Source organism: Xyrauchen texanus, chromosome 37 (genome assembly GCF_025860055.1).
Source record: "Xyrauchen texanus isolate HMW12.3.18 chromosome 37, RBS_HiC_50CHRs, whole genome shotgun sequence".
Taxonomy (NCBI): Eukaryota; Metazoa; Chordata; class Actinopteri; order Cypriniformes; family Catostomidae; genus Xyrauchen; species Xyrauchen texanus.
In genome coordinates this window covers 25,405,120-25,420,331 of record NC_068312.1, presented here as the reverse complement: position 1 = coordinate 25,420,331, position 15,212 = coordinate 25,405,120, and the positions used below count along the sequence as shown (strand labels likewise).

Genomic DNA, 15,212 nt, shown 5'->3' with positions numbered 1-15,212 from the left:
CTCTATGGATTTTGGTTGTTAAGGTGCTCGACAATGGTTGCTAGGGAGGGGCTAGGAAGTGTTGAGGTGATTCATGATTGGCTGTTTGCTGCCCCGAGTCAAACGAGACCACCCTTGTGTTTCTATGACGCTTCTATCCGGAGATATCCCTTTGATGTCTTTCATTAGAAGTCTATGGGACTTGTTGCTAAGGTGCTTTAAATTGTTGTTAGGGCGTGGCTTGATAGCTTCACAATGATCCCGAGAGACTGATTGGTCGTCTGAGTAAAATGAGCCCACCCCCTTGTCTCTGCGACACTGTGATCCAGAGCTATGTTCAATACAAAATCCCTATTTCATGGTCCGTCCTACACCATTGTAAGTCAATGGGGGCAACTTTGGGCTGCTCCTGCCCCCCAGGGGTGCAACTTTTATCCCATATTGAGGCATGCTCTTACAGAGCCTGCCAGCCTCTTCAAATGTAGCAAATCACACGTTTCTGCGAAATCCTCGCTCGGAGCTGTGATGCGTCAAAGTTTCTCGCAATGTTAAGTCTATGGGATTTTGCGGCCGCTTTTTTGCCCCTGGGGCAAATAACGTACCCCCGATCGCTTACAAAAGTCATAGCACACGTGTCCTCAATAGGCCGTTCGATTTGATACCTCATTCGTGGGTCTACGCCAAACGGTGCGGGACGAGTTAGGTGCCGAACTTTTGTACGGAGATATAAAAATAAAAATAAAAATAAAAATAATAAGTATGTGAGATTACAATAGTGATGCTTTGCAAGCACCACTAAATATAAAAAATCCTTGGGCTCTGGAGACATTAAAAGACACTTACGTGGTCAAGCGGATGCCCCCAAGCAGGCTACAAGCCGGGAGCCGAATTGGCCAGAGAATTGAAGGAAATTCTGTGAGAATTTTTTAACTTGTCGGCAATGCTGACAAAGGCTATTGTTGACTTGGAGGATCTTGCTGTAATACGTCGAACGATCATGGCCAAGGAGACGAAATTCACAGAGGAGGTTAAAAGGGAGGGGGATGTTTCGAACGGATCGATTATCTGGAGCTACTAAACCGCTAGCGACCAAGGTGGATTTGGAGCGCATCTGGGAGAAGTTGGAGGACTTGGAGAACCGCAACCGGTGGAATAACGTCCGAATTGTTGGAATTCCTGAGGACAAAGAAGGTCGGGATATGGTGAAATTCCTGGACGGGCTCTTTCCGAGTCTGCTCGACATAACAGGCCATAAGCTGGAAATCGAGCGAGCTCACAGGGTTGTGGCTCGGTGGTTCACTGAGGGAGACAGGCCCTGATCAATTCTGGCCAAATTTCTGAGATCATCCAATAAAGAAAATAAAAAGGGTGCTTTTTCAGCAGTCTGTGTACGTGAGCATATTTCTGAAACACATCAAAAAAATGAACTGAAACTCTGTGAATACTTACAACACAAACATGAAACATATGTCTAAAAAAAGCTTCAAATGTCTACTTTTAAATAAAACAATTCAAATTTAAAACAAATATTCTCCTGCAATGTAATCTGTATGAAACAAAGCAATGTACAATTTCTCCAGGCTAGGCTAATTATCCCTAATGTGATCACACCCACGGGCAGAGGGCACTATTCCTACGATAATGTGCTGAGACTATCAATGCAAATGTTATACGCCCCCGACTGTGCCTTAAAAAGCATCAAGTCCATTCACTTTTCTTCACGTTTGGAATATGGCATGATACACAGGCGAGGAAATTCCTGGATAGTGACGAAGTGTTAAGATTTTCCTCAGAAGAATAGCGGGACTCCGATGAACGTTTGCATTTCGAAGAGAGATTGATCCAACCAAGGATACAATTTTAGATGAGTAAGTAATTTAGTTTTACCTACATATTAGTTGACATGCTATTTTATAAAAACATGTACATATTTTTTCATAAATTGTATGCTGTATGATATAGATATGATATGTAATATGATATAAAATGATATGAATGTTTAGAATATATTTTATCTAGTGTTAATGTGGCCTTATTATCATCAACGAAGTTTAGGGCCAGTGGTGGCTCAGCGGTTAAGGCTCTGGGTTACTGACCGAAAGGTCGGGTGTTCAAGCCCCAGCACTGCCAAGATACCACTGTTGGGCCCTTGAGCAAGTCCCTTGACCCTATCTGCTCCAGAGGTGCTGTTTCATGGCTGAGCCTGTGCTCTGACCCCAGCTTAGTTGGGATATGCAAAAACAACTGCATTTCATTGGCTCTGTACCTGTACTCTGCACAATGACAATAAAGTTGAATCTTAATCTTATGCTTGCAAATATGTGTTTGGATGTAAATGTGTCAAATGTGATGTAAATATGCCCATATTAGAAAATCAGCATATTATAATGATTTCTGAAGGATCATGTGACACTGAATCCTTCAGAAATCTGTGCTTTGATCACAAATTGCATTTTACAATATATTCAAATAGAAAACTGTTCTTTTAAATTGTAAAAAGAGTTCACAATATCATTGTTTTTACTGTATTTTAGATCAAATAAATGCAGCCTTGGTGAGCAGAAGAGACTTCTTTTAAACGGTAGTGTAGGTCTAAAATTAAGTAAAGTCTTTATGTAAAGAAAATGTATAGTCAGATTACTTCTTTTAACTTAAAACTTGATTTTGATCATTAAGTCTCCTCACATTCATTCTCTCTCTGTCACATTCCTCAGTGATAGGCCCAGGGGAGGGGTCTTTGTCTCCTCAGGTGTGAACTACATCAATATTCATGTTAATTCACGGCTCCTCGCATATGACTTTTCTAACACTAAAAGTGTCTTACAAAAGTTAAATTAATAAATAATTTTGCATGAATGAGTGATCAGGATGGTTTTCACATAATTTTGTAGCAAAAACTCTAGGCTGCAAGATCCAGTTCTCAAAAGTCTTGTGGACAAATGTTTAGTATGTGTTATATGGCCTTATTTCAATGTCTTACATTTTTTTGTTTTTTCAAAAACCATGCATAAACGTTATTTTCTCAAAAATACAAACATGTACACACATGTTGCTAACATATTATTGTAGCCCAGTTTGTGCTGAATACAGTGTTATCAGACTTCAGCCATTAATATGTTTTTAAGCAACTGAAAAAAGCACAAATGTGAAGGCATGTCAAAACATCTCCAGGGCCCAATACACCCTCAGACCCCAGAGGGTTAAAGAAATCTTGATCTATATAGTTCCACGTCTTCGTCTACTGATGAAGGTATTAGAAACTTTGTGGAACCACTGGAACTCCAAAAACTGACGACTGAGCAAACAAATTCTCTTGATTCTGAGATAACCTTGGAGGAGTTTAGAAAGGTATATAAGGCCTTGCCGCTGATTTTTTAAAATCTTATGCTAAAGAACTGCTACATTTCAATAAATTACATAGGTCAACTGACAAAGGTGGGATAGTCCTACCCAAGATTTTGATTTATTATTATACATTCGGTCTCAGACATTTGGTTCATTGGTCGATTCCACCTGAGAGAGCCCCTCTCTGGTTTTGTATTGAACAGGAAGTTCTTGCCCCATTTTGCCATTGAAAAGCAATTCTATTAAACTAACCGCAGAAGTTAAGTTATACCCCATTATCTCGCACATGTACGCGGTATGGACAAAAGTGTCCAGAGTGTTTAATTCAGACATTTATTTAAATGTTGCCTCAAGCATATGGCTGAACCCAAAATTATGTATTAATAAGTCCACTTTCTGCTGATCAGAGTGGATTGTGAGGGAGGTTAGTGTTGACATCCTTTGAAAATATGGTTCAACATTTTAGGATTCCCAGATCTCAGTTCTTTAGGTATTTACAGCAGTGCCACCTGCTCTGCACTATTTTTGGGAGTAGCATACACCCACCTAAAGCGACAGATACACTGGAAGTGGTGATTACTGCTTTTGGAAAAGGTAATGAGGCGTCAGTGTATTACTCCCTGTTAATTCAGAGTCTGAGGGATGGAGCTTCAACTTCTCTAAAGAGATTTTGGAGAAAGATTTAAATTTGGTATTGGAGGAGGGCTAGGATTCTAAAACACGTCAGGTCTACATGTAGAGATACAAGTGTGAGTCTGATGCAATTGAAGGGGGAGGGGCTTAAACTATATTATTTGATTCCATATTTTATGGTATGTTTGTTTGTTTTATGAATGAATCAATACAAAATGTTAATAAAAAAAAATTTTAATGTCAGAAAACCTCGCAGGTCCATGATTGGCCTCAACCCACAGCCTTTTTTTGGTACGGTGGAGTAAGGGCTGTAGAACCCTTTCCAAATCTTGGCTGAGGGGACAGGCTCTATCGCGCCCTTGCACAGAAGGGTTGTGATCTCCGCACGCAGGGTGGTGGCAATCTCTCCTGGGGCAGAAGCAGGAAATGTGAAGTCGAGGAGCCTCGTTCGTCCCGAGGTGGCTGTGCTGAGGGGAACCATGAAGCACTTACCTTGCTCCATATACCAGGCATCGGGGTGTGAAGAGGAGGGCTTTTTGCCCGTCCTCGTAGCTCATCACAACCGTGTGGCCGTGGGCCCGCATTTTTGGCATCCAGGCAACAGGTGCTCGGTGTCCAGTTGCAATGATAACGGCGGTCATAAACACCGGCTGTGTGACTCAAGGAGTGAGGAAACCGTTTTTTGAATATGTGGGTACCGCAGCCTGTTCGGGGTGTGGCAAACACAAAACAAAAGGGAACAGAAGATTTACCTCCCGGCCCTCCAGCGGGGGATGGAGTGGTCTGGATACCAGCTCCAGGTTTCCAGCGGTCGATGCAGCGATCGAGGACTCATCCGAAAGAGACTTTAAGCTGGCCGTGAAGTTAGCTGATCTCATCTCAGAGCTTGACGGGGGCAAACGAGCATGCTGGGGAACGGGAGGTCCACGGGGGTTTACCTGGCGAGACCACGGCCACTGAAATCACCAAATCACCTTCAGCAACAGCCAAGCTGGCCTCGTACCCATAGGTAGAAGACACAGCGCAGGGGGCGGCTGGAGCGGCTTTCCCGCGGAAGGAAAGCCGGGACAGCAACGTTGCGTGGTCATGTACTCACAATGAGCTGCCTCAGCGTAATCGCCGAACAGACACGTGAAGCAGCACCCATGGCCGTCGGAGAGATAACGACCGCATCCAGGAACTACACAAAGACGGAAAATCATCTTTAAAAAGACGTTCACGTCCATGTGTTTTGCTCAAATAGAGAAAATATACTCTCTTGTCAGAAATATATACACTCTTAGCACTGTCGAAGCACCCAGGGGCGTACTCTGAACTGATCGTGCAGAAGGAGAGAAAGCCGCTGGAATGAGCACTATATCCAACAGCATACGCTTCTTCGTTTAGAGGTAAATGGACCGGAAGTGGGATTCAGCTCACTGACACACAACTGCTCGGCTCCGAAGTAAAAAATCTGAATGACTGGCCGCATTCCAGCTCCTTTTATACCCGCATGTCTGGGGGAGTGGCATGCAAATTCACCAATTCTCATTGGCCTTCTCTCAAATATTGGAGGTGTTTGGGGCTCCCAAGAGTGACCACCAAGAGTCACTACATCGTCGAGTGAGTGACAGAAGTGGAACTATAGTGTGCTAATATGAAATCTGTGAAGTGGTTAAAAAATTAGTTTTAATGACTTCAACCTAAGTGTATGTAAACTTCTGACTTCAACTGTAAATACATTAGTCTATGCTGTTCAAAGTGTTACAATTCATTGGTTACATGTAAATTCACTAAGAGGAGTAATACCAGCCCCTGCCTGCTCTTCTGATGGTTTTTACAGCTCTATAGGGCCCTGCTAATTTTAAGGCCTATTCAAGCATGTGCAAATTTACAGCATGAAAAACATTCTTATCAAGTTTCTGAACTCAATTGATGCATCTCTATGAACTTCTTCACACCAAGTCTGGTGAATTATACTGCAATTATTAATTATCATGATGAAAATTCATCATTAGGCTTTAATTCTTTCAAATATATTATACTGTTATACTGTTGTGCACACATAGTCACATTGGACTAAGATTTTGCAATCAAAGTATTGAGAAATATCTTAATAAACTGACATCTTTATAAAATAATGAATATCAAATATGTACGTAATTCTAACCATGTTATTGTGTTATAATTATGTACACACCACATAACATGGCATAATAATTGTTGCATATAGTCGTGTCCAGATTGAAGGTGTCAGTCATCATAGTGACATTACCTGTGGTGCAGAATTGTCTGCACTCTGCAGGCTTTCTCTTAGTGATCATAATAATTAATGTACTATTCCATTACCTGCGGCTGTCGCTCGTCAAATGAGTACTGCGAATGCATGTTCGACAGGATGATCCGACGGGTCATTCGGCTTTCAGAGGCGGAACTGCGTAGCTGTTGAAAGTTCTTGTTCATTCGATACTGCCGGAACGCCGTCTGTATGGTGCGAGCCGCTCGCCTGCTCAGGAAGTAACCACCATACTTCCTCTCCAGCATCTCCACCTGAAAAAAGGAGAAGATGGAAATGCAGAGAAAAAGAGAGCAAGAAAACGAATTTGGCTGAAGCAGGGGTGTAAAAAGCTTTTTTTCAGAGTTTCAAATATAGCTGCTGAGGGAGTGATAGTAAATTGAACATTTTCTTTATTTTAACTGCCACAATACATCTCTCTATTATTTCCTGTTTTGGAAAGTCATGGAACCGTAATAATATTTTTTTTCTTGTGCTGCTGGCGCAAAAGGGAGTGCAAAAATCATATGTGCTGTTGTCTCTTATTCAGTGCTATAGAAGTTTACTGCTATAGTTCACCTCAGTGTTCCGAAAACAGAAATGTGAAAAAGGTCAATTCTATCATAACTACCATCAAATCTTTTCTAATATGCTAGATTATGGAAGTTTGGATTCACATTAAAATAGCTGGAATATACAGTATTTATGTACATTCTACAATGCATGACTGTAGTTTAAAGTGGCAGTCAGTGAGATGGCCATGGTGAAACACAAACCCATGTGTGGATGTTCCTGTTTGAGCCACTGAGAGTTCTGACAAAAAATTATTTACAAAATTGTCAGGAAGCTCCAACACTTCAGCAAGTAAACATAGTTTCCTTTCATTAATATTACTGCATTTACTACAAACTACCAAGTTATAACTATTTTTTTTTTAGTTATGGGTTATGATTATGGTAATTATTCAGTTCCATGGCATATATCAAAGTGCCATGGCAGTACCATTTGATACCATCTCTGTGGCATCAACACAGTACTTTTTTGTACGAGTGGTACAGTGTAAGTATGCAATGAGATCTCTTGGTGGTCTAAAGGGTTCTATATGCTTCTAGAGACACACAAAGACACACACTTAATAACCTTTTTGTCCTGCAGGTCTGTGGAGAGCTCATAGCTCTCAGAGAGTGCTTTGCAGCGTTTGCTCTCTTCCTCCTCTTGCTTGCGAAGTGCCAGGCTGGCAGGCTGGTGACGGGTCCGTTGAGCCCAGGCCAGGCTCGCTGGGCTTGTAGGGGCCACAGAAGGCCTCTGAGGGCCTGGAGCGTTTCGAATGTTCCCGTAGCGGTTCGTATTGCCCAGGTATGGGCCCTGACTGCAGGTGCTGTCGGAAAAGCTACCCGTGTCTGGACACTGAGAATCTGCCTCCACACTGACATATAAAGAGAAAGAGAGAGAAAAAGCTCTAGGTCAACAACTGCCAGAAAAAGATCTGTTGACACGCTGAGACTAAAACAAGTCTGTAATGTTGGCACTAAAATTTAACTGTAGACAAACATATTAGCAAACTAACCAACATAAGCATTTCAAATGCCCATATGCAGACCAGCCAGGGCCCAGCCATCTGGCCTGAGTACAGAAGAACAAGGGAGTAAAAAGAGAAGAGAAACGGAGTGTGAAAGAGAAACAGACAGAGGACATGGTGCATAAAGAGAGGCAGAGAGAGAGATAGAGAGAGAGAGAGAGAGAGGTGGAAGAAGAAGGGAAAACAGTGAAATGTGTGGCATACTGTCAAATGAGAGAAGCCAAGCATCATAAATGATAGGAGGAGAGAGAGCAAGAACGCAGCACAGAAAAGGACAAGGAGGTGTACAAAGCAAAGTCAGCCTTCAACAGCCCTCTCCCCCTGAAGCAGGTGTACTGTACTGTACTGTAATGTGATGACTCACTTCCTGTTGTCAGCATTGCTGAAGGAAACCACATTTATTTAGAAAGTCACTTTTATATTTATTCATTTACTTATGTTACATATTTATATGATATAATTTAAATCATATAATTGTATATTATTTGCACAATATGAGGGAAAGTGAGTGAAAATGAATTATTAATTATATATGATTCTATTCTTCTCTTAACATTTTTGTCTTCATATCTTTTCTATCTTCATTTTATTTTGTCTTTATCTTTCAATTACTTTGAATATTTGTCTTTGGTTATTTTAAATGCAGCTAAACTAATGATTTTTCCATAACTGTTGGGAATACAAAAGCAGAATTATTTGTCATAGCAATAATGAAGATTGAACTGAAACACCATTTGACAGTTGCAATAAATTACAGTCCCATTATCATAACATAATCTATTCTCCACATCTTTACAAATTTAATCTTTATTCTCCATGTCTTATTTTCTGCGTTGTTCAGTTGTTTACTCACATGTAGGCGTGGGCTCTGTGCGGGAGTTTTGTCTTTCGATGAAACCACATGGCTAGTTAAGTAAACACACACAAACTCTCACACATGATGTCTGCAGATGCTCAATAGCGAGTTCTGCGATCAGTAGAATCATGCCGGTGAGTTTCCAAATGATTGCATTGAATATCTGTCAATTACTGCAGTACGACTGCAGTTTACCAGCAGCACACACATGCACAAACAGTCTATCTCTCTAAGCGCAACAAATCACTTAACTCCAGGGAACTGGTAACTACCAACATGGCAACAGCTTAGTTTTGCCAGCAGCAGAAAAACTTAAAAACAATAGACTCGTCAGCAATGTACAATAATAATAAAAATGCCACACAATGTGACATTCAGTGTATGACTAATATAGTCTATGGTTCTACAATGTACTATTTTATCTGAAATGAGCACATTCAAATGCAACCACTCTCTCAATCACACACACAGGTAATAAAAGTTCTTCTAACTTTCTCTCATGTCCACCAGGTTTCAGTGTGTGTGCACATGGTAATGTGTGTCCAGGAATAGTGCCAAGTAATGTAGCCATGCAGTCCTGTTGCGATTAGCATGACTGACTGTAGATGTGTCATACAGACTGTTCCAAATATTCTATTACCACTGGAGTTCAGTAAATTCACAGTCTTCAACAATATTCTGAAACATAAAGCTGTCTGACCTGGTGTCTCCACAGAGCATATGTAATATTCACGTTATCCATATTTTCTCCAAGAAAAGAGTGCAGACATTTGCTCTAAGAGAATATGAAAAAGATGCTTGAGCCTCTGAACGCCTTGACATTTTACACAGAGAGGACACCAAAGATTCCGCGGACAGATTCAAATGCTAAGACAGAGTGGGAAAGTCCTCATAATAAACATCATAGACTTTGATATTTGATATTTCTCTCTACTACCTCTCAAACTGATTTATCCATTTGCTTATTGCATGAAGGCCTAATTTGACACAAATTTGTACATAATTAATTAGTGGTGCTTGCTGAGACAAGCATCACTATTACTATTACTCACACTTAGGGTTAGTAATTTAAACAAACCCAAACCTTAAATGGGATAGCCCATCCAAAAATTAAAATTCGGTAACCATTCACTTACATTAATGTTGTTCCAAACATGTATGGCTTTTATTATTTCCATGGAACAATGTTGGTCTCAGTCACCCTCTACTTTAATTGCATCTTTTGTCCATAAAATAAAAGTGAATGGTGACTGAGGCTAAAAGTCTGGTAATATCTTGATTTTTGTCATCTTTTTTTCAATATTATGAGTGAATATCGACTGAGACTAACATTTTCCCGAACATCTCATTTGTGTTTCATGGGAAAAAGAAAGTCATTCAGACTTTGAACTAGTGGTCGATCAAATATCTGCCGATATTCCGAATTGTTTTAATTATCGGAATCAGGTAATACATTTTCCCCTTTGGCCGATTTGTTTCTTGAGGGTGCTGAGAATCGTCTGCTTGCACGTGAAGCAACTGTTTGTTGTTACATGCCATTGTGTTACTACAATAATAGACCAGTGTGCAAAACAGTTTAACAGTCTGAATATCAGAGCCATGGCAGACGTGTTTGAGCTCATTATATTTAAGTGCACGCCTGTTCATTTTCCAGTTACAGTTCCCTGTAAATTTAACTGTCTTGTCTAATGATAAAAAGGCAAATATCAATAAAACTAATATCATATACATACAAATATGTGCATATCTTGTTTAAACAGATGTAATAAACCAATTTCACACAACTTCTGCAGATTCAGCATCATGTGGAGCACTCATAAATCTTCCTCTGAAGCACGTATTCTAACAGTCTATCCTCATCAGTTCCCTGTAACTTTTCTAATGATAAAAGGCAAATATCAATAAAACTTCTATTATATACTGTCTACAAATGTGCAGATTTCTCGTTTAAAAAGATGTAGTTTATGAACTGCGTTTTCTTCCCATCGAGCGCTCATCTAATATCTTTCTCTGAAGTGCGTATTCTATCAGCTAGAATCCAAAACTTCAGGATCAGGATCAAAAGTTACTCTGATCCACAAATCATGGCGGTCAGTCCATAAAAATCCACACAGGTGATCCAGGCCGTTTAAACTGTCAGGAGATTGCTTCTGCTTGCGCTGGATCCGCACAAGCGTGTGGTTACAACTTCAAAGTAAAAGCACTTCATGTGTGCTATGAGTTTATGTTATTATAGTCACTATGCACTGTATGTGCAATTGTTTGATACTGTAATGTTTGAGAAAATGCGATTGCTAACATGGACATGCCATACATGGTTGCTGGACAAGGTGTACTGTTATTTCTTTCTCTCTAATATATTATCAATTTCTTCATGGCAAATAAATTACAAAAATTTGATGACTAAACAGAAATCAGAAGAAACTGCTATCTACCATTTAAAATACAATATCATTTTTTTCTATTATTTTTTACAAAGTTAAAGTTTAGTGTGAAATTGAGTAAATATACTTCTAAATAAGAGTTTATTCATTTTTTAGCAATTTTTTGTTTATGTTATTTACTATATTAAATTGTGTGATATATCACCATTGAATCGGAATATCGGCCATAACGCATACTGCACTGTTTCTGCAATGGGCAGGAATATCACAAATCATGCATCTTTTAAAGAATGGTATGCTATTGCCTTTCTATGAGTTAATAAAAAAAACAAAACAATTCCCATTGATTTAAACTGAAGAAGAAATTCCAGCCTTATCTCAAGACCAGAATATAACAAAGAATTGGGTGGTGAGCTCTTGTGACGTTAGTAAGCAACCACCCAGGACATCCTAGAAACCACCAATGCCCTATCAACCACCCAGAACACCCCAGCAGCCATGCAACAACACATTAAAACCCCTAAGAGGAAATCTAGTTCAATTTGAACTCTTGTTTTAAAGCATTTCACATTTTACACATTAGATAATGCATTCACACATATAAAATTCAAATGTAATGTAACATTACTTTTTTGGTATTAATACATATATTTATTTACTGTATATTGAGGGAGAGTTAATTTATGATCTCAGATGAAGAACTTTTTATTATTATTTTACAAACCTGACTTTCTGAAGGTTAAAATGCACTGAGAGCAAAACAATGATGTGCATACAGTATGAGTTTGCATATTTGTATACTGTATGTACCTAAGACTGTGTGTGTATGTGTGTGCTTGTTATTTAATTAAGACACTCCCTGGGAGTCACTGATGGAAGAATATTTCTGTGTGATTCAGTGAATGGCCGATAATTAAAAGTGTCTCTCAGACTGCTGTATGAGTTTGGAAGCATTAAGTGTAACTGTTACCTGTTACAAATCCAACTGCAACAGAAGGCCACAGCTTGGATAAAACGTGTGTATAATTCCTATCCTGAGTGATTCTGACACTGATGTTGGCTTAATAACTCTATGTTGAGAGGCACATGATGGAGACAGTGGCTGAATCTTGAGTCGCATTCTTAGCCTATATTAAGTTTAAAAAGAACATACTGCACTGGAAATAGTAAAGTACCGGTACACACTTTTAAGACTGAACCAAGACTTAAACCTGCATTGTCCACTATGCCATTCACAACAAAAATTTTAAGATATCAAGACACCATTTGGGGATCCTCAGCTGCCACACCTGTGGATTTCCTCAAGACAACCTTAATGAGCCCGAAAATCCTATTTATGTATTCAAGGAATTTGAAGTTATATTTCAAGAGCCTCAAAACCTTTTTCTTGTAGGAACCGTTGATAGTCCTAGTTTTTTAGAGGTCTTGCAGGAACTAAGATTTCAGAAAACTGAAAGGGGGGTTGGAGCATCCCCTGATCCACCTGTGTGGCATCTGAGGAACTCCAAATGGAGCTCAGAGTACCTTTAAATTGCATATGGATTCCACTTTAGAGACCCGCTGCAAACCAATCTTCTTGGTTAGTGCAAGTGGATGTACACAAATGGGATACACCACTGATGTACACTCCACCATAAAGATTATGACATCTGGGCACCTTTCAAATATTACTTTTAATATATTTGAAATTAGGATTCACTAATCTTGTATGCATTGAACGATGAATAGTATGCAACTTAGGATTAATCAAGATCACTTGATTATAATGTTGTTGCATAGCCCATGACTTAATGCTTCCTTTTTTCACAAGAAAGAAAGTGAGGCAATAAGAGCAATGATTGTACACACTTGAGTGTGTACAGTAAGTAACATAAATTCAAGACTCAACAGACATTAGGACTGCTTTAACTTGCTCTATAAAAACACATAGTTAAAAAAACAATTAAACAATAAAAAGAGCTCCATTGACTTTATAGACTAAAAGAGCATCATGCTTTTTAATGGAATCATCTTACTCTTGTGCTAATATCAATATATTACTGAGTCGCCAGTGGTGCTGCAAGCTTTAGGTGGTGTGACTGGTCACCACTTCTTTCATCATTTTAACTACCTTTTTGCATTCACTAGTTCATTTTAAATGGTCTTGCAATGGTGTGATAAAGTAATATTTAAAAGGTACAAATATTCCACTAAGTTTCTCATTTAATATCAGGCCATAAAATAACCTCAAAAGCTACATAAAAATGACAAAAGAATAAGCAAAATGCTGTTCAAAATAGCTTAAGATGAAGTATAAAATGTCACATCACAGGACACGTCAACATCCCAAATATTTAGGCCTGTTACCCATGTATTTAACAATGTCTCACACACAGCCAAGGGGACACAGTGAAAGCGCATTTGTGTTGTTCATCTGTAATTATATGGAAAATCCTCCAATTAGATTACGTCACTTTGGCAGCTTTTATTATGATTTTAAAACAGTGCTTCAAAAGGTTTATATCCCATCACATTTCAGAGAAGAGGTATGATCAGAGAAAGCTGTCAGAAAAAGTAGAAAGTCTGATCAATTTTAAAGTTAAAGGACAGGCAGATTGATAAACAAAGAAAGATACAGGGTGAACCATGATATTAGAACACTTATTGAATTCTCTATTCTACTATATAGATAGTTCTGTGTAAATATATACATCAATTAATCTGTGTCAGTGTGATCTCACACTTCAACAACAAAGCAAGCAATCCTCCTACAAACAACAAATATGCTATCCACAAATACACAGCCAATAAGCAGCACACAATCAGAGAACAATCAGCAACACTTAACTTTTCAAACGTCGCTCTACACAGATGCCCACTTGTGACCGTGGTACAAGTACAGCTGATTAGAATCTGTTTTATGCAAGTATGTTCTGCAAATGGCATCACCGTGGTTTTTATCAATGGTGTACCAATAGATAGTCAATACAAAACTAGATAAAATTGTATATATGTATACTATATGAGCATATTGGTTTTTGTTAGATATTTGACTTGAAAATGGCAATCACACGCAGCAAATACCAGAACTACAGAACAGCACACACTTTGCAACAGGAGGTGGGGGCACCTCTGTGATGATGGCACCCCCTATAATAATATTATGACCAAATCTATACCATTCGTTTGTGCTGGTTCAGTGTTTTAGATATCAGACATAATTTCTTTGGCTGTGTGACATAATTTTCCACCTCATGTGGTCCAAATCGCTCCAAACCATTGCCATTCTATTATGCTTGATTTGTGATGATTTGTATGGTTAAAAGAAACACTGTAATTAATTCAAAGATTCATTTTAACAGCACAAATAGAGCACAAATGAATGACACCGGTTCTGAACGATTTAGACCACATGGGGTGGAGAGTGAAGTCACTGCTCCCGAAAAGTTTCTTGCTATGTCTAAGGAATGGAAATAGTTATAGTGTTTCTTTATGTGTAACTGCACAAACTGTCACAAATCGGGCACAAACGAATGGCACTGTTTCGGAGCAATTTGGACCACGAGGTGGAAAGTCATGTCACACAGCCAAAATAATTATGTCTAATATCTCAAACACCAAACCAGTACAAATGTTAATTTTTCACAAAGGTGGTGAGGGCTGATGAGGAGACAGCTCTAAGCTATTTTTTTTAATAAATTTTCATCATCTTGTTTAATTTGTTCAAGCTCAAAATCACAATTTCACCATATCTAGGGATTAGGTATCAATATACCCTTGAGTTCTGAATGATTATGTGGGTGATCTTACTGTTTCATTGGAGCTTTTTTGTAGCTTGTGTTATAAACCACAGAACATCATGATAATTTGAGTATTCTGAATTTTTAAAGGGATAGGTCACCCAAAAACCAATAATGTGTGATATTTGTTTATTCCATGGAACACTAAAGGAAATATTCAATAGAATACACAGGCAGCGCTTTTCCATTCAGTGAAAGTGGATGGTGATCCACAATTTCAAGCTCGTAAAAAGTACAGAAATGTGCAACTTGTGCACTATAGGGGAGACTCGGCATATCTACCAAATTTTTCCCAGGGTAGGTATATTTTTGAGAATCAATTTCTATTTGAGCCCCGCCTTTCGCCCAATGTTAGCTGGGATAGGCTCCAGCCCCCCGCGACCCTGTACACAGGATAAGCGGT

General features: G+C 39.1%; 1 protein-coding gene across 1 annotated transcript in view; it reads right to left on the bottom strand.

Annotated features, from left to right (window-relative positions):
- Positions 1-15,212, bottom strand: part of LOC127630809 (IQ motif and SEC7 domain-containing protein 1-like) — a 52,908-nt gene that overhangs the window by 21,309 nt on the left and 16,387 nt on the right. The window contains exons 2-3 of the mRNA XM_052108605.1: positions 7,352-7,637; positions 6,286-6,486 (exon numbers count right to left, since the gene is read on the bottom strand). Coding sequence (XP_051964565.1) covers positions 6,286-6,486; positions 7,352-7,637 — 487 coding nt within the window. The remainder of the gene's footprint in view (positions 1-6,285; positions 6,487-7,351; positions 7,638-15,212) is intronic.